This window comes from Oncorhynchus kisutch, linkage group LG12, assembly GCF_002021735.2.
Source record: "Oncorhynchus kisutch isolate 150728-3 linkage group LG12, Okis_V2, whole genome shotgun sequence".
In the NCBI taxonomy this organism is placed as follows: Eukaryota; Metazoa; Chordata; class Actinopteri; order Salmoniformes; family Salmonidae; genus Oncorhynchus; species Oncorhynchus kisutch.
Genome location: NC_034185.2, coordinates 55,322,924 through 55,343,272, shown reverse-complemented (window position 1 = coordinate 55,343,272; position 20,349 = coordinate 55,322,924). Strand labels below are relative to the sequence as shown.

The 20,349-nt window shown below is 45.4% G+C and overlaps 1 protein-coding gene across 1 annotated transcript in view; it reads right to left on the bottom strand.

Annotated features, from left to right (window-relative positions):
- The window catches only part of LOC109900471 (glycine receptor subunit alpha-3-like), a 105,231-nt gene that overhangs the window by 21,583 nt on the left and 63,299 nt on the right, over positions 1-20,349 (bottom strand). Inside the window, exons 5-6 of the mRNA XM_031837844.1 lie at positions 19,801-19,883; positions 11,566-11,703 (exon numbers count right to left, since the gene is read on the bottom strand). Coding sequence (XP_031693704.1) covers positions 11,566-11,703; positions 19,801-19,883 — 221 coding nt within the window. The remainder of the gene's footprint in view (positions 1-11,565; positions 11,704-19,800; positions 19,884-20,349) is intronic.

Below are 20,349 nucleotides of genomic sequence, written 5' to 3'. Positions count from 1 at the left end.
CTATCTAACCTATACATTTATTCAGAGCCACTTATAAATCAGTACATCCAACTAGATGAACAACCACAGGCTATCAATCACTGCAGGCTCTTCAAAATACCTGCTTTACATCTGTCTCTCCACTTTCTTATTAGCCACTTCAGTGAGCTTTACCCAGGGTTCATAGGGAGCTCAGGAACCATGCTACTCCAGATACAGATGTTGGATCTTAATTTGACCAGGATTGTCACGGCAAAATAATCCTGCAGCAACATCGCTGGCTGACTGTTTCAGAGGAGAACAGGCTGTATGAGGTGACACAAGCATTTATATCGCGAGTCGTCGGATTAGCTTACCGTACAAGCATTATATGTCGATGCGGAAGAAAGCGAGAGAGCGCGAGAGAGAGAGATTTAACTCCACCTATCTTAACCATTATTTAAACCAGGAAGATGGTTAATCCCTTGTGGATGAAATCCTCTTTTACTAGGAACTTGACAAGGGAAGGAGACTAACCATAGGATCCAACACCTGGTAGATGAATCACCACAATGTAGACCAGGAGTGCAAAGAAGATGGAGGAACGTTCTATCAGTTGGAATGGCACTCAGCTCAGCTGGAGCTGGATGGACTGAAGTGTTCAAATCTTACAAATAGAGTTCCACAGCAATGCAGACTGGCTAGGGGCCATGGCACCCTATGGGAGTGTGTCCAACCCTTTTGTGAAGCCTGGCCCCACAGAATTTAATGTTGAAGCATTATATCTCTCGCTGAGGGAGATTGGTCAAATCCTGCCTGGGTTTGATCTCACCGGGGGCACTTTAGACATCAATGGGTGAGGGGGAAAGAAAGACTCTGGAGAATGACGTCTGGGTTGTGTTCACTAGGGCAAGCCAAGGCCCAATGGTAGGTGGTGTATGTTTTTGCCAAGGTCGCTACTGTTACTGTACCAGACAGATCTAAGTGCATTTAGTTTGATCTAAAACTCAAGATAATGGTATTTAACATAGTCCTTCTCCTGAACAACACATTTCCTCCATTCTGAACCCAACCTGAACATCAGTTGTCTGGTATGTGGTATTTTCCTTAAATCAGTTATTCAGGGCTCTGTGCATCGCCATCAACTGGTCCAATCAATAGGTGTTTTTCAAGCCCTGATTCAACTATAGCGAAAAGGGTTGTGGAAGGACACCCACAGGAATGTGTTTGACAGACGGTTGGTTGCCCCATGGGACCTCAGCATGACCTACCTGGGACCTCCTGTCAATGAAATTCAGTCAGTAAGGCTCTCCCTCTTTCTCTCTTAGTAACAACAGGGCCTTTGGAAAGTATTCAGACACCTTGAATACATTACAGCCTTATTCTAGAATATATATAAAACCATTTCTGCAGCAATCTAAATACAATACCCCATAATGTCAAAGCAAAAATAGTTTACTTGATTTTTCCCCAAATTTATTACAAATAAGTAACAGAAATACCTTACTTACATAAGTATTCAGACCCTTTGCTATGAGACTTGATATTGATCTCAGGAGCATCCTGTTTCCATTGACAATCGTTGAGATGTTTGTACAACTTGGAGTCCACCTGTGGTAAATTCAATTGATTGGACATGATTTGGAATGGCACACACCTGTCTATATAAAGGTCTCACAGTTGACAGTACATGTCAGCGTAAAAACCAAGCCATGAGGTCGAAGGAATTGTCCGTAGAGCTCCAAGACAAGATTGTGTCGAGGAACAGATCTGGGGAAGGGTACCAAAAAATTTATGCAGCATTGAAGGTCCCCAAGAACACAGTGACCTCCATCATTCTTAAATGGAAGAAGTTTGGAACCACCAAGACTCTTCCCCGAGCTGGCCGCCCGGCCAAACTGAGCAATCGGGGGAGAAGGGCCTTAGTCAGGGAGGTGACCAAGAACCCGATGGTCACTCTGACCAAGCTCTAGAGTTCCTCTGTGGAGATGGGAGAACCTTCCATAAGGTCAACCATCTCTGCAGCACTCCACCAATCAGGCCTTTATGGTAGAGTAGCCAGACGGAAGCCACTTCTCAGTAAAAGGCATATGACAGCCCATTTGGAGTTTGCCAAAAGGCACCTAAAGACTTTCAGACCATGACAAACAAGATTCTCTGGTCTGATGAAACCTAGATTGAACTCTTTAGCCTGAATGCTAATCGTCGCATCTGGAGGAAACCTGGCACCATCCCTAAAATGAAGCATGAGGGTAGCAGCATCATACTGTGGTGATGTTTTTCAGCAGCAGGGACTGAGAGACTAGTCAGGATTGAGGCAAAGATGAACGGAGCAAAGTACAGAAAGATCCTTGCTGAAAACCTGCTCCAGAGCGCTCAGGACCTCAGACTGGGGCGAAGGTTCAACCTTCCAACAAGATAACAACCCTAAGCACACAGCCAAGACAACGCAGGTGTGGCTTCGGGACAAGTCTCTGAATGTCCTTGAGTGGCCCAGTCAGATGCCGAACTTGAACCCGATCTACCATCGCTGGAGAGACCTGAAAATAGCTTTAGAGGATCTGCAGAGAAGAATGGGAGAAACTCTCCAAATACTGGGGTGCCAAGCTTGTAATGTCATACCCAAGAAGACTCAAATCAAATCAAATTGTATTTGTCACATACACATGGTTAGCAGATGATAATGTGAGTGTAGCGAAATGCTTGGGCTTCCAGTTCCGACAGTGTAGTAATGTAATATCAACAAGTAATCTAACAAGCCCACTACTGTTGTGTCGTCTGAAAACTTGATGATTGAGTTGGAGGCGTGTATGACCACGCAGTCATGGGTGAACAGAGAGTACAGGAGTGGTCTGAGCATGCACCCTTGTGGGGCCCTAGTGTTGAGGATCAGCGAGGAGGAGATATTTCCTATCCTCACCACCAGGACCCAATAGCACAGGGCGGGGTTGAGACCCAGGGCCTCAAGCTTAATGATGAGCTTGGAGGAACTATGGTGTTGAATGCTGAGCTGTAGTCAATGAACAGCATTCTTACATAGGTATTCCTCTTGTCCAGATGGGATAGGGCAGTGTGCAGTGTGATGGCGATTGCATCGTTTGTGGATCTGTTGGGGCGGTATGCAAACTGAAGTGGGTCTAGTGTGGCAGGTAAGTTGGAGGTGATATCATCCTTGACTAGTCTCTCAAAGCACTTAATGATGACAGAAGTGAGTGTTACGGGGCAATAGTCATTTAGTTCAGTTACCTTTGCCTTCTTTGGTACAGGAACAATGGTGAAGCATGTGGGAACAGCAGACTGGGATAGGGAGCGATTGAATATGTCTCTAAATACACCAGCCAGCTGGGCTGGTCTGAGGACGTGGCTAGGGAAAGCAGGCAAAGAAGGTGTTTAGTTTGTCTGGAAGCAAGACGTCGGTGTCCTTGACGAGGCTGGTTTTCTTTTTGTAGTCCGTAATTGCCTGTAGACCCTGCCACATATGTCCCGTGTCTGAGCCATTGAATTGCAACTCAACTTCGTTCCTATATCGTCATTTCACTTGTTTGATTGCCTTGCAGAGGGAATAACTACACTGTTTATATTCGGCCATATTCCCCAACATCTTTCCATGGTTGAATGCGGAGGTTCGCACTTTCAGTTCTACCCACAATTTCTGGTTAGGGTAGGTTTTAATAGTCACAGTGGGTACAACATCTCCAATGCACTTCCTTATAAACTCACTCACCGAGTCAGTGTATAAACGGATGTTATTCTCTGAGGCTTCCTGGAACATTTCCCAGTCCGCGTGATCAAAACAATCTTGAAGCATGGTCAGACCAGTGTTGAATGGTTCTAGTCACGGGAACATTGTTAGAGTTTCTGCCTATAGGACGGTAGGAGCAAGATGGAGTCGTGGTTGGATTTTCCGAAGGGAGGGCCTTGTATGGATTAGAGTAGCAGTGATCAAGTGTATTGCCAGCGCAAGTGCTACAGTCAATGTGTTGGTAGAATTTAGGTAGACTTGTTCTCAAATTAGCTTTGTTAAAATCCCCAGCTACAATAAATTCAGCCTCAGAAAATATATTTTCCAGTTTACATAGATTCCAGTGAAGTAACTATTTCTCTCTCTCTACGTCTCTCTCTACATCTCACTCACTCACTCACTCACTCACTCACTCACTCACTCACTCACTCACTCACTCACTGTGCGCGCCTGGCAAATTAGTGAATGTTGGTGATCCTTGACTTGCCCTCGACCTATACACACAACTCTCCCACTGTTTATTCCTCAAGATCATGTCTTGAAAACAAACACAGAGAAATTCTGGAGTGCTTACATGCCTCCCCCTGTCCTCCTACCGTCTCCTCCAGCACAGAGCGCTCTCTTTCTTTCCTGCTTGACTCCCCCCCCTCTCCCCCTTCTCCTTATGTGAGACAGGACAGAGAGCTGACAGCTTCTAAAAATAGCAGCCTGGGTAGAGGCATGTTCTGGCCCTCTCCATTCATACACTTTGGCTTTTTTGTGCATATAACAAAACTAAAAGATGAAGCTTTTCTACGAAGTTAAAATGAGGTCCTGACATTTCTCAGGAGGGCTTTAGTTTAGAGACTGTTTGCTGGTATACCAGTTCACCAAGGCTGCACATTAAACCATTACCATGGAGTGAAAAGCAAGTGGAATAACAATTCCATAGCTACTGTATAACCAAAATGTGTTCATTTATGCTTACTTACTCTTTTTATAAGTTGAATCAACTATAATAGCCAAAGAAAAAGCGATACTGGTATTAAAACTGAATCTCTTTTCAAGTAGTCAGCAGCCAAAACACCTCTTACTGATAGGGGACTGTTTCAGCCTCACTCTAAACACTGTTGACGTGACAACCATGGTAGCCTAGACATGCACTAAGGAGCTTGTTATATATAATTAACGTAGCGAAAGGAGGAAAAAACAAGCTTTTTCAATTATCATATGACATTCCTTCTCCTACATCTGTCCCCCCTCTCTCTCTGTCCCCCCCTCTCTCTGTACCCCCCTTCTCTGTCCCCCTCTCTCTCTGTACCCCCTTCTCTGTACCCCCTCTCTCTCTGTATCCCCTTCTCTCTCTGTGGACCCCCCTTTCTCTCTCTGTACCCCCCCTTCTCTCTCTCTGCCCCCCCCTTCTCTCTCTGCCCCCCCTTCTCTCTCTGTCCCCCCCTCTCTCTGTACCCCCCTTCTCTCTGTACTCCTCCTTCTCTCTGTACTCCTCCTTCTCTCTGTACCCCCCTTCTCTCTGTACCTCCCCTTCTCTCTGTACCCCCTTCTCTCTGTACCCCCCTCTCTCTGTACTCTCCCCTCTCTCTCTGTCCCCCCCTCTCTCTGTACCCCCCTTTTCTCTGTCCCCCCTTCTCTCTGTACCCCCCTTTTCTCTGTCCCCCCTTCTATCTGTCCCCCCCCTCTCTCTATCCCCCCCTTTTCTCTGTCCCCCCTCTCTCTGTTTCCCCCCCTCTCTCTATCCCCCCTCTCTCTGTCCCCCCTTCTCTCTCTGTACTCCCCCTTCTCTCTGTACTCCCCCTTCTCTCTCTGTACTCCCCCTTCTCTCTCTGTACTCCCCCTGCTCTCTCTGTACTCCCCCTGCTCTCTCTGTACTCCCCCTGCTCTCTCTGTACCCCCTCTCCTCTCTCTGTCCCCCCCTCTCTCTGTACTCCCCCCCTCTCTCTGTACTCCCCCCCTCTCTCTGTACTCCCCCTTCTCTCTCTGTACTCCCCCTTCTCTCTCTGTACTCCCCCTTCTCTCTCTGTACTCCCCCTTCTCTCTCTGTACTCCCCCTTCTCTCTCTGTTCTCCCCCTTCTCTCTCTGTTCTCCCCCTTCTCTCTCTGTACTCCCCCTTCTCTCTGTACTCCCCCTTCTCTCTCTGTTCTCCCCCTTCTCTCTCTGTACTCCCCCTTCTCTCTCTGTACTCCCCCTTCTCTCTCTGTACTCCCCCTTCTCTCTCTGTACTCCCCCTTCTCTCTCTGTACTCCCCCTTCTCTCTCTGTACTCCCCCTTCTCTCTCTGTACTCCCCCTTCTCTCTCTGTTCTCCCCCTTCTCTCTCTGTACTCCCCCTTCTCTCTGTACTCCCCCTTCTCGCTCTGTACTCCCCCTTCTCGCTCTGTACTCCCCCTTCTCGCTCTGTACTCCCCCTTCTCGCTCTGTACTCCCCCTTCTCGCTCTGTACTCCCCCTTCTCGCTCTGTACTCCCCCTTCTCTCTCTGTACTCCCCCTTCTCTCTCTGTACTCCCCCTTCTCTCTCTGTACTCCCCCTTCTCTCTCTGTACTCCCCCTTCTCTCTCTGTACTCCCCCTTCTCTCTCTGTACTCCCCCTTCTCTCTCTGTACTCCCCCTTCTCTCTGTACTCCCCCTTCTCTCTCTGTACTCCTCCTTCTCTCTCTGTACTCCCCCTTCTCTCTGTACTCCCCCTTCTCTGTGTACTCCCCCCTTCTCTCTGTCCCCCCCTTCTCTCTGTCCCCCCCTTCTCTCTGTCCCCCCTTCTCTCTGTCCCCCCCTTCTCTCTGTACTCCCCCTTCTCTCTGTGTACTCCCCATTCTCTCTGTCCCCCACTTATCTCTCACCCCCACTTCTCTCTCACTCCCACTTCTCTCTCACCACCACTTTTCTCTCACCCACACTTCTCTCCCTGCCTCCATCCACCCACCCATCCAAGCCTCTTCCATTCTCTCTGCTGCTCTCGGTCATCTAAAAATACATCTTCGTTTCCTTTTCTCCCTCTCGTTAATTGAAGCACAACATAATCCTGATTAGCCAGGAGTGAGGAAGCGGGCGTGCTAAGGCTGACTTAGCGTTGGCAATGAGGACCTGACAAGCCCATGAAAGATGCAGGTAGAAGAAATTACATTATTCAGCCTGCAATGCCTCCTACTTCACTGTGCACTTTACGTCACTGGCTGAATAGGGGTGGACAGAGAGAGAAGGGGGAGTACAGAGAGAAGTGGGGGCGACAGAGATGGCCGCCTCGCTTCGCGTTCCTAGGAAACTATGCTGTTTTGTTTTTTTTGTGTTATTTCTTACATTGGTTCCCCAGGTCATCTTAGGTTTCATTACATACAGTCGAGAAGAACTACTGAACATAAGAGCAGCGTCAACTCACCATCAGTACGACCAAGAATATGACTTTCGCGAAGCGGATCCTGTGTTCTGCCTTTCACTTTCTGCCTTTCACCCAGGACAACGGAATGGATCCCAGCCGGCGACCCCAAAAAACGACTTCGTAAAAGGGGGAAACGAAGCGGTCTTCTGGTCAGAGAGACGGGCAGATTGTGCACCACTCCCCAGTATACTTCTCGCCAATGTCCAGTCTCTTGACAACAAGGTTGATGAAATCCGAGCAAGGGTAGCATTCCAGAGGGACATCAGAGACTGTAACGTTCTTTGCTTCATGGAAACATGGCTCACTGGAGAGACGCTTTCGGAGTCGGTGCGGCCAGCTGGTTTCTCCACGCATCGCGCCGACAGAAACAAACATATTTCTGGTAAGAAGAAGGGCGGGGGCGTATGCTTCATGGTTAACGTGACATGGTGTGGCCACAACAACATACAGGAACTCAAGTCCTTCTGTTCACCTGATTTAGAATTCCTCACAATCAAATGTCGACCGCATTATCTACCAAGAGAATTCTCTTCGATTATAATCACAGCCGTATATATTCCCCCCCAAGCAGACACATCGATGGCTCTGAACGAACTTTATTTGACTCTTTGCAAACTGGAATCCATATATCCGGAGGCTGTATTCATTGTAGCTGGGGATTTTAACAAGGCTAATCTGAAAACAAGACTCCCTAAATTGTATCAGAATATCGATTGCGCAACCAGGGCTGGAAAAACCTTCCGCGACGCATATAAGGCCCTGCCCCGCTCTCCTTTCGGAAAAGCTGACCACGACTCCATTTTGTTGATCCCTGCCTACAGACAGAAACTAAAACAAGAAGCTCCCGCGCTGAGGTCTGTTCAACGCTGGTCCGACCAATCTGATTCCACACTCCAAGACTGCTTCCATCACGTGGACTGGGATATGTTTCGTATTGCGTCAGACAACAACATTGACGAATACGCTGATTCGGTGAGCTAGTTCATTAGAACGTGCGTTGAAGATGTCGTTCCCATAGCAACGATTAAAACATTCCCAAACCAGAAACCGTGGATTGATGGCAGCATTTGCATGAAACTGAAAGCGCGAACCACTGCTTTTAATCAGGGCAAGGTGACCAGAAACATGACCGAATACAAACAGTGTAACTATTCCCTCCGCAAGGCAATCAAACAAGCTAAGCGTCAGTATAGAGACAAAGTAGAATCTCAATTCAACGGCTCAGACACAAGAGGTATGTGGCGGGGTCTACAGTCAATCACGGATTACAAAAAGAAAACCAGCCCCATCACGGACCAGGATGTCTTGCTCCCAGGCAGACTAAATAACTTTTTTGCCCGCTTTGAGGACAATACAGTGCCACTGACACGGCCCGCAACTAAAACATGCGGACTCTCCTTCACTGCAGCCAACGTGAGGAAAACATTTAAACGTGTCAACCCTCGCAAGGCTGCAGGCCCAGACGGCATCCCCAGCCGCACCCTCAGAGCATGCGCAGACCAGCTGGCTGGTGTGTTTACAGACATATTCAATCAATCCCTATCCCAGTCTGTTGTTCCCACATGCTTCAAGAGGGCCACCATTGTTCCTGTTCCCAAGAAAGCTAAGGTAACTGAGCTAAACGACTACCGCCCCGTAGCACTCACTTCCGTCATCATGAAGTGCTTTGAGAGACTAGTCAAGGACCATAACACCTCCACCCTACCTGACACCCTAAACCCACTCCAATTTGCTTACCGCCCAAATAGGTCCACAGACGATGCAATCTCAACCACACTGCACACTGCCCTAACCCATCTGGACAAGAGGAATACCTATGTGAGAATGCTGTTCATCGACTACAGCTCAGCATTTAACACCATAGTGCCCTCCAAGGGCACTATGGTCTCGACCCCGCCCTGTGCAACTGGGTACTGGACTTCCTGACGGGCCGCCCCCAGGTGGTGAGGGTAGGCAACAACATCTCCACCCCGCTGATCCTCAACACTGGGGCCCCACAAGGGTGCGTTCTGAGCCCTCTCCTGTACTCCCTGTTCACCCACGACTGCGTGGCCACGCACGCCTCCAACTCAATCATCAAGTTTGCGGACGACACAACAGTGGTAGGCTTGATTACCAACAACGACGAGACGGCCTACAGGGAGGAGGTGAGGGCCCTCAGAGTGTGGTGTCAGGAAAATAACCTCACACTCAACGTCAACAAAACTAAGGAGATGATTGTGGACTTCAGGAAACAGCAGAGGGAACACCCCCCTATCCACATCAATGGAACAGTAGTGGAGAGGGTAGTAAGTTTTAAGTTCCTCGGCGTACACATCACAGACAAACTGAATTGGTCCACTCACACAGACAGCATCGTGAAGAAGGCACAGCAGCGCCTCTTCAACCTCAGGAGGCTGAAGAAATTCGGCTTGTCACCAAAAGCACTCACAAACTTCTACAGATGCACAATCGAGAGCATCCTGTCGGGCTGTATCACCGCCTGGTACGGCAACTGCTCCGCCCACAACCGTAAGGCTCTCCAGAGGGTAGTGAGGTCTGCACAACGCATCACCGGGGGCAAACTACCTGCCCTCCAGGACACCTACACCACCCGATGTCACAGGAAGGCCATAAAGATCATCAAGGACAACAACCACCCGAGCCACTGCCTGTTCACCCCGCTATCATCCAGAAGGCGAGGTCAGTACAGGTGCATCAAAGCTGGGACCGAGAGACTGAAAAACAGCTTCTATCTCAAGGCCATCAGACTGTTAAACAGCCACCACTAACATTGAGTGGCTGCTGCCAACACACTGACTCAACTCCAGCCACTTTAATAATGGGAATTGATAGGAAATGATGTAAAATATATCACTAGCCACTTTAAACAATGCTACCTAATATAATGTTTACATACCCCACATTATTCATCTCATATGTATACGTATATACTGTACTCTATATCATCTACTGCATCTTTATGTAATACATGTATCACTAGCCACTTTAAACTATGCCACTTTGTTTACATACTCATCTCATATGTATATACTGCACTCAATACCATCTACTGTATCTTGCCTATGACGCTCTGTTCCATCACTCATTCATATATCTTTATGTACATATTCTTTATCCCCTTACACTTGTGTCTATAAGGTAGTAGTTTTGGAATTGTTAGCTAGATTACTGTTGGTTATTACTGCATTGTCGGAACTAGAAGCACAAGCATTTCGCTACACTCGCATTAACATCTGCTAACCATGTGTATGCGACAAATAAAATTAGATTTGATTTGATTTTGATTTCAATAAGGCCACACTTAGGCTGCATCTGAAATAGGGCTGGTCAAAAGTAGTGCACTATATAGGGAATATGCGCGCCATTTGGGACACACCCTCACTCTAGCTAGTGCTGTGGTAGACTGGAGCATCACACTTCACTGGCTGGCTGGCTGGCTGGCTGTAAACAAGTCTATAGTTGCGTTAGACAGTATTTTGACCAATCAGATCAGTTCTAAAAAAGATCTGACGTGAGAACATCTGATTTGATTGGTCAAAAGACCAATTAGTGGGAAAAATATCCGAATTGCGCTGCCTGTCTAAGCACAGCCAAAGAAGCTGAATCATGCCTCACTTCGGCCTAGGATTAATCTAGCACTGCAGTTAGCTGTGAAAGCCTGCAGCGATTGTGTTGTTATGAGAAGGAAGAAAAAGTTAGATTTTTTAGTTAGAATCGTGTTTCGTGACATTGCTCTCCAAATGGTAATAGTAAAAAAGTATAATCAGGCCAAACTTATAACATTAGATAGTGGTGCAGTTAGCTGGAGATGTGGAGTTAGAGACCTGCAGTTGTTTTTCTGTTATGTGAAAGAAGACCAAGGTTGAATTCCCGAATTGGAACCGTGTTCTCTGACATCGCTGGTTGTAAGAAATGGTAATAGAGCTCTGCTGATGTCAAGAATGTTGTGAGCCATATAGCGTGTATATATGCAGTCTGTGAATATCGAAACCATCTTGAACAGAGTAAAAAAAAAAGCCTGACTGTTTCGGCTCAAAGCCATTTAGAAGAGCAATATTAATTTTCTAGTTTTCACATGTAGATGTAAATGTACATTCATAAATGTAAATTCATGAATTGTGATCATTCTTTCAACGTCGTCAAGCTATTATACCACTAAGATTAACATGTCACCAGCAACCCATCACCTTGTTTGTGCATTCTGTTTTCTTTGAATGAGTCACAGATTTACAAAGCAGAAGCGTGAAGACTCTTGTCCCACCATTATTCTTAGCGTTGGTGTTGATGATGCCATACGAAAACCTAATTAGATTTCACAATTAAGGTCCCATCTTTCAACTCTAACTGTGTGGAACAGCCGGAGGAAGGCTCTGTGCATATTCACTAAACCTCATCACATAAAAAGTAGCCTAATTTGGGATGGAAGATCATTTTTAGTGTTTCTGCACAGTCCGACTGCAATGGACTCGACCTCAAACACTCCCATTGTATCTTACCTGTGTTATAGTGCTTGGTGCAGTATCTCAGATCCGTCTCATCCTTCATTATGAACTGTGGGAGGGTCAACCCATCAGCTACCTGGACTGGTCCATTCTCCTGCCACTCAAAGATCAGGTCGTTCATTGTGTAGCCAACTGGAAAAGAAGAGAGGCGGGACTTGCAATCAGATAATATAGCCTCGGCCCGGGTTACTGTACAGTAAAAGCACTGTGTGTGTCAACAGCTGACGTAAAAAAGCCTTCCCACTGTCTTTTGTGCTAAAGGAATAAGCACGGGCAGACTTCATGGGCCAACCCACTATTTAGTATACCAACCCACTATTTATTTAGTATACCAACCCACTATTTAGTATACCAACCCACTATTTAGTATGCCAACCCACTATTTAGTATACCAACCCACTATTTAGTATACCAACCCACTATTTAGTATACCAACCCACTATTTAGTATACCAACCCACTATTTAGTATACCAACCCACTATTTAGTATAGCAAACCAATATTTAGTATACCAATCCACTATTTAGTATACCAACCCACTATTTAGTATACCAACCCACTATTTAGTATACCAATCCACTATTTAGTATACCAACCCACTATTTAGTATACCAATCCACAACAACCTTGGATTATGATGGTTTATCCATTCAAAAATGGGTAATTCAGGCAAAGATTTCCCAGGATGGAATGTGTGACTGAGGCCTTACAGATTTTTTAAATTAGATTTTTATTTCACCTTTATTTAACCAGGTAGGCAAGTTGAGAACAAGTTCTCATTTACAATTGCGACCTGGCCAAGATAAAGCAAAGCAGTTCGACACATACAACGACACAGAGTTACACATGGAGTAAAACAAACATACAGTCAATAATACAGTATAAACAAGTCTATATACAATGTGAGCAAATGAGGTGAGATAAGGGAGGTAAAGGCAAAAAAAGGCCATGGTGGCAAAGTAAATACAATATAGCAAGTAAAACACTGGAATGGTAGATTTGCAATGGAAGAATGTGCAAAGTAGAAATAAAAATAATGGGGTGCAAAGGAGCAAAATAAATAAATTAATTAAATACAGTAGGGAAAGAGGTAGTTGTTTGGGCTAAATTATAGGTGGGCTATGTACAAGTGCAGTAATCTGTGAGCTGCTCTGACAGTTGGTGCTTAAAGCTAGTGAGGGAGATAAGTGTTTCCAGTTTCAGAGATTTTTGTCGTTCGTTCCAGTCATTGGCAGAAGAGAACTGGAAGGAAAGGCGGCCAAAGAAAGAATTGGCTTTGGGGGTGACTAGAGAGATATACCTATTGGAGCGTGTGCTACAGGTGGGAGATGCTATGGTGACCAGCGAGTTGAGATAAGGGGGGACTTTACCTAGCAAGGTCTTGTAGATGACATGGAGCCAGTGGGTTTGGCGACAAGTATGAAGCGAGGGCCAGCCAACGAGAGCGTACAGGTCGCAATGGTGAGTAGTATATGGGGCTTTGGTGACAAAACAGATTGCACTGTGATAGACTGCATCCAATTTGTTGAGTAGGGTATTGGAGGCTATTTTGTAAATGACATCGCCAAAGTCGATGATTGGTAGGATGGTCAGTTTTACAAGGGTATGTTTGGCAGCATGAGTGAAGGATGAGAAGAGAGTTGGTCCAAGAATTGAACCCTGTGGCATCCCCATAGAGACCCCCATCCGGACAGCAGACCCTCCAATTTGACACACTGAACTCTATCAGAGAAGTAGTTGGTGAACCAGGCGAGGCAATCATTTGAGAAACCAAGGCTGTCGAGTCTGCCGATGAGGATGTGGTGATTGACAAGAGTCGAAAGCCTTGGCCAGATCAATGAATACGGCTGCTGTCACAGTCTTCCTCCTCTTCATCTGAAGAGGAGAGGCGAGAAGGATCAGAGGACCAAAATGCGGCGTGGTATGTGTTCATGGTGAATTTTAATAAAGAAAACACTGAACACTGCAACACTATACAAAAACAATAAACCAATGACGACCGTGAAGCTACAAATGAGACCTGTGCTGACACAAGCCACTAACATAGACAATCACCCACAAACAAACAGTGCAACCCAGGCTACCTGTAGTATGATTCTCAATCAGAGACAACTAATGACACCTGCCTCTGATTGAGAACCATACTAGGCTGAAACATACACATCCCAAATCATAGAAAATCAAACATAGACTGCCCACCCAACTCACGCCCTGACCATACTGAATAAATACAAAACAAAGGAAATAAAGGTCAGAACGTGACAGCTGCACAGTAATGTTTCTTATCGATGGCGGTTAAGATATTGTTTAGGACCTTGAGCGTGGCTGAGGTGCACCCATGACCAGCTCTGAAACCAGATTGCATAGCAGAGAAGGTATGGTGAGATTCGAAATGGTCGGTAATCTGTTTGTTGACTTGGCTTTCGAAGACCTTAGAAAGGCATGGTATGATAGATATAGGTCTGTAGCAGTTTGGGTCAAGAGTGTCCCCCCCTTTGAAGAGGGGGATGACCGCAGCTGCTTTCCAATTTTTGGGAATCTCAGACAACACGAAAGAGAGCTTGAACAGGCTAGTAATAGGGGTGGCAACAATTTCGGCAGATAATGTTAGAAAGAAAGGGTCCAGATTGTCTAGCCCGGCTGATTTGTAGGGGTCCAGATTTTGCAGCTCTTTCAGAACATCAGCTGAATGGATTTGGGAGAAGGAGAAATGAGGAAGGCTTGGGCGAGTTGCTGTGGGGGGTGCAGTGCTGTTGACCGGGGTAGGAGTAGCCAGGTGGAAAGCATGGCCAGCCGTAGAAAAATGCTTATTGAAATTCTCAATTATGGTGGATTTATCAGTGGTGACAGTGTTTCCTATCTTCAGTGCAGTGGGCAGCTGGGAGGAGGTGTTCTTATTCTCCATGGACTTTACAGTGTCCCAGAACTTTTTTGAGTTAGTGTTGCAGGAAGCAAATTTCTGCTTGAAAAAGCTAGCCTTGGCTTTTCTAACTGCCTGTGTATAATGGTTTCTAGCTTCCCTGAACAGCTGCATATCACGGAGGCTGTTCGATGCTAATGCAGAACGCCATAGGATGTTTTTGTGTTGGTTAAGGGCAGTCAGGTCTGGGGAGAACCAAGGGCTATATCTGTTCCTGGTTCTAAATTTCTTGAATGGGGCATGTTTATTTAAGATGGTTAGGAAGGCATTTAAAAAAATATCCAGGCATCCTCTACTGACGGGATGAGATCAATATCCTTCCAGGATACCCCGGCCAGGTCGATTAGAAAAGCCTGCTCGCTGAAGTGTTTCAGGGAGCGTTTGACAGTGATGAGTGGAGGTCGTTTGACCGCTGACCCATTACGGATGCAGGCAATGAGGCAGTGATCGCTGAGATCTTGGTTGAAGACAGCAGAGGTGTATTTAGAGGGCAAGTTGGTTAGGATGATATCTATGAGGGTGCCCGTGTTTAAGGCTTTGGGGAGGTACCTGGTAGGTTCATTGATAATTTGTGTGAGATTGAGGGCATCAAGTTTAGATTGTGGGATGGCTGGGGTGTTAAGCATGTTCCAGTTTAGGTCGCTTAGCACCACGAGCTCTGAAGATAGATGGGGGGCAATCAGTTCACATATGGTGTCCAGAGCACAGCTGGGGGCAGAGGGTGGTCTATAGCAGGCGGCAATGGTGAGAGACTTGTTTTTAGAGAGGTGGATTTTTAAAAGTAGAAGTTCAAATTGTTTGGGTACAGACCTGGATAGTAGGACAGAACTCTGCAGGCTATCTTTGCAGTAGATTGCAACACCGCTCCCTTTGGCAGTTCTATCTTGTCTGAAAATGTTGTAGTTTGGGATTAAAATTTCAGAATTTTTGGTGGTCTTCCTAAACCAGGACTCAGACTAGAACATCCGGGTTGGCAGAGTGTGCTAAAGCAGTGAATAGAACAAACTTAGGGAGGAGGCTTCTAATGTTAACATGCATGAAACCAAGGCTATTACGGTTACAGAAGTGGTCAAGCGCCTGGGGAATAGGAGTGGAGCTAGGCACTGCAGGGCCTGGATTCACCTCTACATCGCCAGAGGAACAGAGGAGGAGTAGAATAAGGGTACGGCTAAAAGCAATAAGAATTGGTCGTCTAGAACGTCTGGAACAGAGAGTAAAAGGAGGTATCTGGGGGCGATAAAATAGCATCACGGTATAATGTACAGACAAAGGTATGGTAGGATGTGAATACAGTGGAGGTAAACCTAAGTATTGAGTGATGAAGAGAGAGATATTGTCTCTAGAAACATCATTGAAACCAGGAGATGTCATTGCATGTGTGGGTGGTGGAACTAATAGTTTGGATAAGGTATAGTGAGCAGGACTAGAAGCTCTACAGTGAAATAAGCCAATAAACACTAACCAGAACAGCAATGGACAAGGCATATTGACATTAAGGAGAGGCATGCTTAGTCGAGTGATCAAAAGGGTCCAGTGAGTAGAGAGGTTGGTTGGGGGTCACAGCGATCCAGGCCATCAGTAGCAAGCTAGCATAGGATGGAGGTCTGTTATTAGCCACCTCGTTCGTTCCGTCAGTAGATTAGTGGGGTTCCGTGTGGTAGAGGGGATTAATCCAAATCACACAACAACAAAAAAAAACTATAGATATAGTTATAGAGGCCCAAGAAGAAAAATATAAATAATAATGGAGTGACTGATGTGAAAGGAGGAGGGATGGAACGTGTGACTGAGGCCTTACAGAAAATGGAGTGACTGACGTGAAAGGGGGAGGGATGGAAAGTGTGACTGAGGCCTTACAGAAAATGGAGTGACTGACGTGAAAGGAGGAGGGATAGAAAGTACTCTAATGTGATCAGATGAACAAAACAGGTCTGATTCTAAAGCCATGTTGACTCTACGATAATATCTCAGGAACGGTATGTAAAACTGGGACCTTGAAATGGGGAAAAAAAAGGAATCTATTTGTTTATTCGTCGGAATAAGGTCCCAGTTAACTGAGTACTAGTCATGCTAATGACCTCTTTCCATTTGAAGCATTAACATCTCCTATGGTGTCCATCAGCTAGCTTGTCACGTTCAGACCTTTATTTCCTTTGTTTTGTCATTATTTAGGATAGTCAGGGCGTGAGTTGGGGTGGGCAGTCTATGTTTGTTTTTCTATGATTTTGGGGATTTCTATGTTTCGGCCTAGTATGGTTCTCAATCAGAGGCAGGTGTCATTAGTTGTCTCTGATTGAGAATCATACTTAGGTAGCCTGGGTTTCACTGTTTGTTTGTGGGTGATTGTCTATGTTAGTTGCTTGTGTCAGCACAGTTCTCATTATAGCTTCACATTCGTTTATTGTTTTGTATAGTTTGTATTCAGTGTTCAGTGCTTTCTTTAATTAAAAACTTCATCATGAACACATACCACGCTGCATTTTGGTCCGTTCCTTACGACCATCGTGACATAGCTGTAGGGAACGGGCATGCTAACAGCTATGCACTATTGTGCAAGATGAAAAAACTATCCAGTCTCCAGTAGGAAAATATATCTTTGAACATAAGGACACTGAAAGATACCGACAATAGTTAAATAATCAAGAGAAATGATATGAAATATCTGCAGCTGGATATAGAAGCATCTTGAATATATCTCCACCCCGCATGTAGGCTATTTATCTTTAACCCGACGTATCCCATGATGCAGTTCACCAGCCCAGGGGACTAGGCAGTGCAGACATTTCGGTTAATATTGGGAGATGAAATTAGACAAAGCAGCCTCCGCAGTATGAGTCAATGTACTGTAGTCACAACATGACTCAGAGCTTCCTCTGCTCCTACATTCCTATTGGTTCGCACTAATGGCTGATTTTCGAATGCCAGTTTACGTCTTAGGGGAAAACGTACCTCATCCACCACCTATGTAAAGCACTTGGAGCATCTGGAAAAGCTCTATAGAAATCCAATAAATGATGACATTATTAGGCTAAATACTGGCCATGCACACACTCTAAAGATGCTACAGTATCCCAACAGACCGACCATCATAACCATTCATTATAATTGATAAGATTTCATAAATGACATGAAATAACCCATGCCTATCTATTTCCCTCCATTCCAGACACCGGGCATCGACCCATCAACATCATTCCCTTTTCACATTTAAACTCACATTTCAAATGGCTAAAGCCAGCCAGAAGGGCCTCGCCAACTGTGGTACATAAAATAATGAAATAACCCCAGGCCCGTACAAACGAAGACAAATGACCTCCCCAAGCATTAAACAGTACAGCGCCATGGTAACTATCCCCCCGGGCCGCAACTGCACTGGAAAGGACAGGGTGTGTAAAAATGTATAACAACAATTAATGATGAAGCTCCATGTAATTATCGCGTCTCTGTGTCCATTTTGTACTTCCTTCCACATGTTAGAGAGGTGTAGAGGGGGGAGGAGAGAGAGGAAGGGGAGGAGACGGGAAAGTTAGAGGAGACCGAGGGAGGGGGGTGGGGGGGGGTCATTTGGCATGGTCATTACTATTAATATAAATTAATCCACCCTCTGCCACCCCTCTGAGCATATTTAATTTGTAGGTAATGAAGGGAGACATAAAGGAGGGTTTCCTACTCGCTACCGGACATTGATTCACTTGCCACTCACTGCAGTGTCTCCCACATCTGACCATGTATGCTAACCTCTGCCTATACCCAAGTCAAGTTATACGCTTTCCTCAACACACTACCTGGCTTATTAAAAATAGAGTCACTTCAAGCTCAGGCCAAGTTATAGCACATCATACAGATTGTTAATACATTATTCATATTATATCATATGTGCTCCCTCTGTATTCCTTCAATATATTCCTCAAGTCATTGACTCCTGCTGATTGGAGTGTTTCTACATGATCTTCTGTGGGTTGACGTGCTTGGCCTATCTGATCCAAGCCGTTCAGAGGCTGGCTGAGCAGAGCAGGCTTTAGTTTCGTGGGGTACAGTGTGTGTACAGTGTGTCCACGCCACTGCTGCTAGCTCTGTGGGAGTAAAGTGTTATCTTGTGACTGGCGTTATCACAGTCATGTTTTGACTAGAGAGAGCGGGAGAGCGAGGGGAGTACTACATAGATGTCCTGGCTAAAAGCCTCTGCAGCTGCGACACAGCAGCAAGCGGCATTAATTATTTTGCGACACACTCGGGCCCCTGTGCAAATGTACAGTGGGGCAAAAAAGTATTTAGTCAGACACCAATTGTGCAAGTTCTCCCACTTAAAAAGATGAGAGAGGCCTGTAATTGTCATCACAGGTAAACTTCAACTATGACAGACAAAATTAGATTTTTCTCTCTCCAGAAAATCACATTGTAGGATTTTTTGTGAATTTATTTGCAAATTATGGTGGAAAATAAGTATTAAGTATTGTAAGTATTTGCCAATTTGCTACGTCTTTAGTGGACAGCGGACACATCCAGTGCTGTGTCTCCTCAAGTCCACACATCTTTAACAAGGTAACGGAGCACTTCCTTTACTCCATGTGGTAAATGCTAATAGGGGAGTGTGCTGTAGGGAGATGGGGAACGCATAGCGATTGATGGTCCACAGGGATTGATTTCTGCTGTGTAGGAACCCCACTCACAAACTGAAGCGGCTCATCTTGATGGATGGAGTGATTGGGTCTTGAAATGCTCCTTATATGCACATGTTCAGCCGGCACTTGATATGCTTATACATGTCCTCCCTTATTAGAAGTGCAGACTTTTGCATATCTAAATATATGTTAATAACCCTCCACTAACAGCCTTCATAACCAATAACGACTGGTCTACTGGCCTGAATGAGTCCATTCCACAAGGCCATATAGACAGTCCAGGCAGGAAGAGACCCTAGAGTATTAGGACAGCGGTGTGTGTGTGTGTGTGTGTAAGCGAGAGCCTACATTCGTGCATCTGTGTGGTCACAAGAGGACATACCATCCACACTTGCATGACAAGGCATTATTATCCTATCCAGGTAAACCCATGCCCACGCTCTCTCAACCACAAAACTTATCATATTATTTTACCAGTGACCTCATTATTTATTGGAACTATAAAAAGCTCCCTACTGCCCGTCAGATGAAAAATTCAATCTGAACATCTTACGTAACAGGCTTTTGTCATTTTATTCCAAATATCCACGACGGATACTGCAGTCACAGGGCTATAATGGGTGGATAACATACTAAATACTGCTATACTGCAGTACTACTACAGTAATACTATAGTGCTGTACTCACAGCTCTCTAGCTGCATGATACACGTCTGTACGTCCATGGGGAAGTTCTTCAGGTCCATCGGACAGGAGAGGGTTAATGTCAATCTGGAAAACAGACAATAGAAAATAAAAACATTTGAGTATACATCACAACTAGGTATCGTTTGACTTGAAAGGGGCTACACATTAGGCCTTCATAACTACTTTGCATATTCATCAGCATTATCACGTGCCTTATGAATGTGTTAAGTATGGGTTCTGAATGTGTTAAGTATGGGTTCTGAATGTGTTAAGTATGGGTTCTGAATGTGTTAAGTATGGGTTCTGAATGTGTTAAGTATGGGTTCTGAATGTGTTAAGTATGGGTTCTGAATGTGTTAAGTATGGGTTCTGAATGTGTTAAGTATGGGTTCTGAATGTGTTTTGAATTCCTTTATGTAGGTACCCATCACATTAGGTGGTAGCAGATTTTCTGCTAAGGCCAGACAAAACTGATTCACTGTTTAACGGATTTTCCCCCCAGAAAAGGGAGGCGAGCGAGCAAAAAAAAATCAAAATTAATAATCATTCA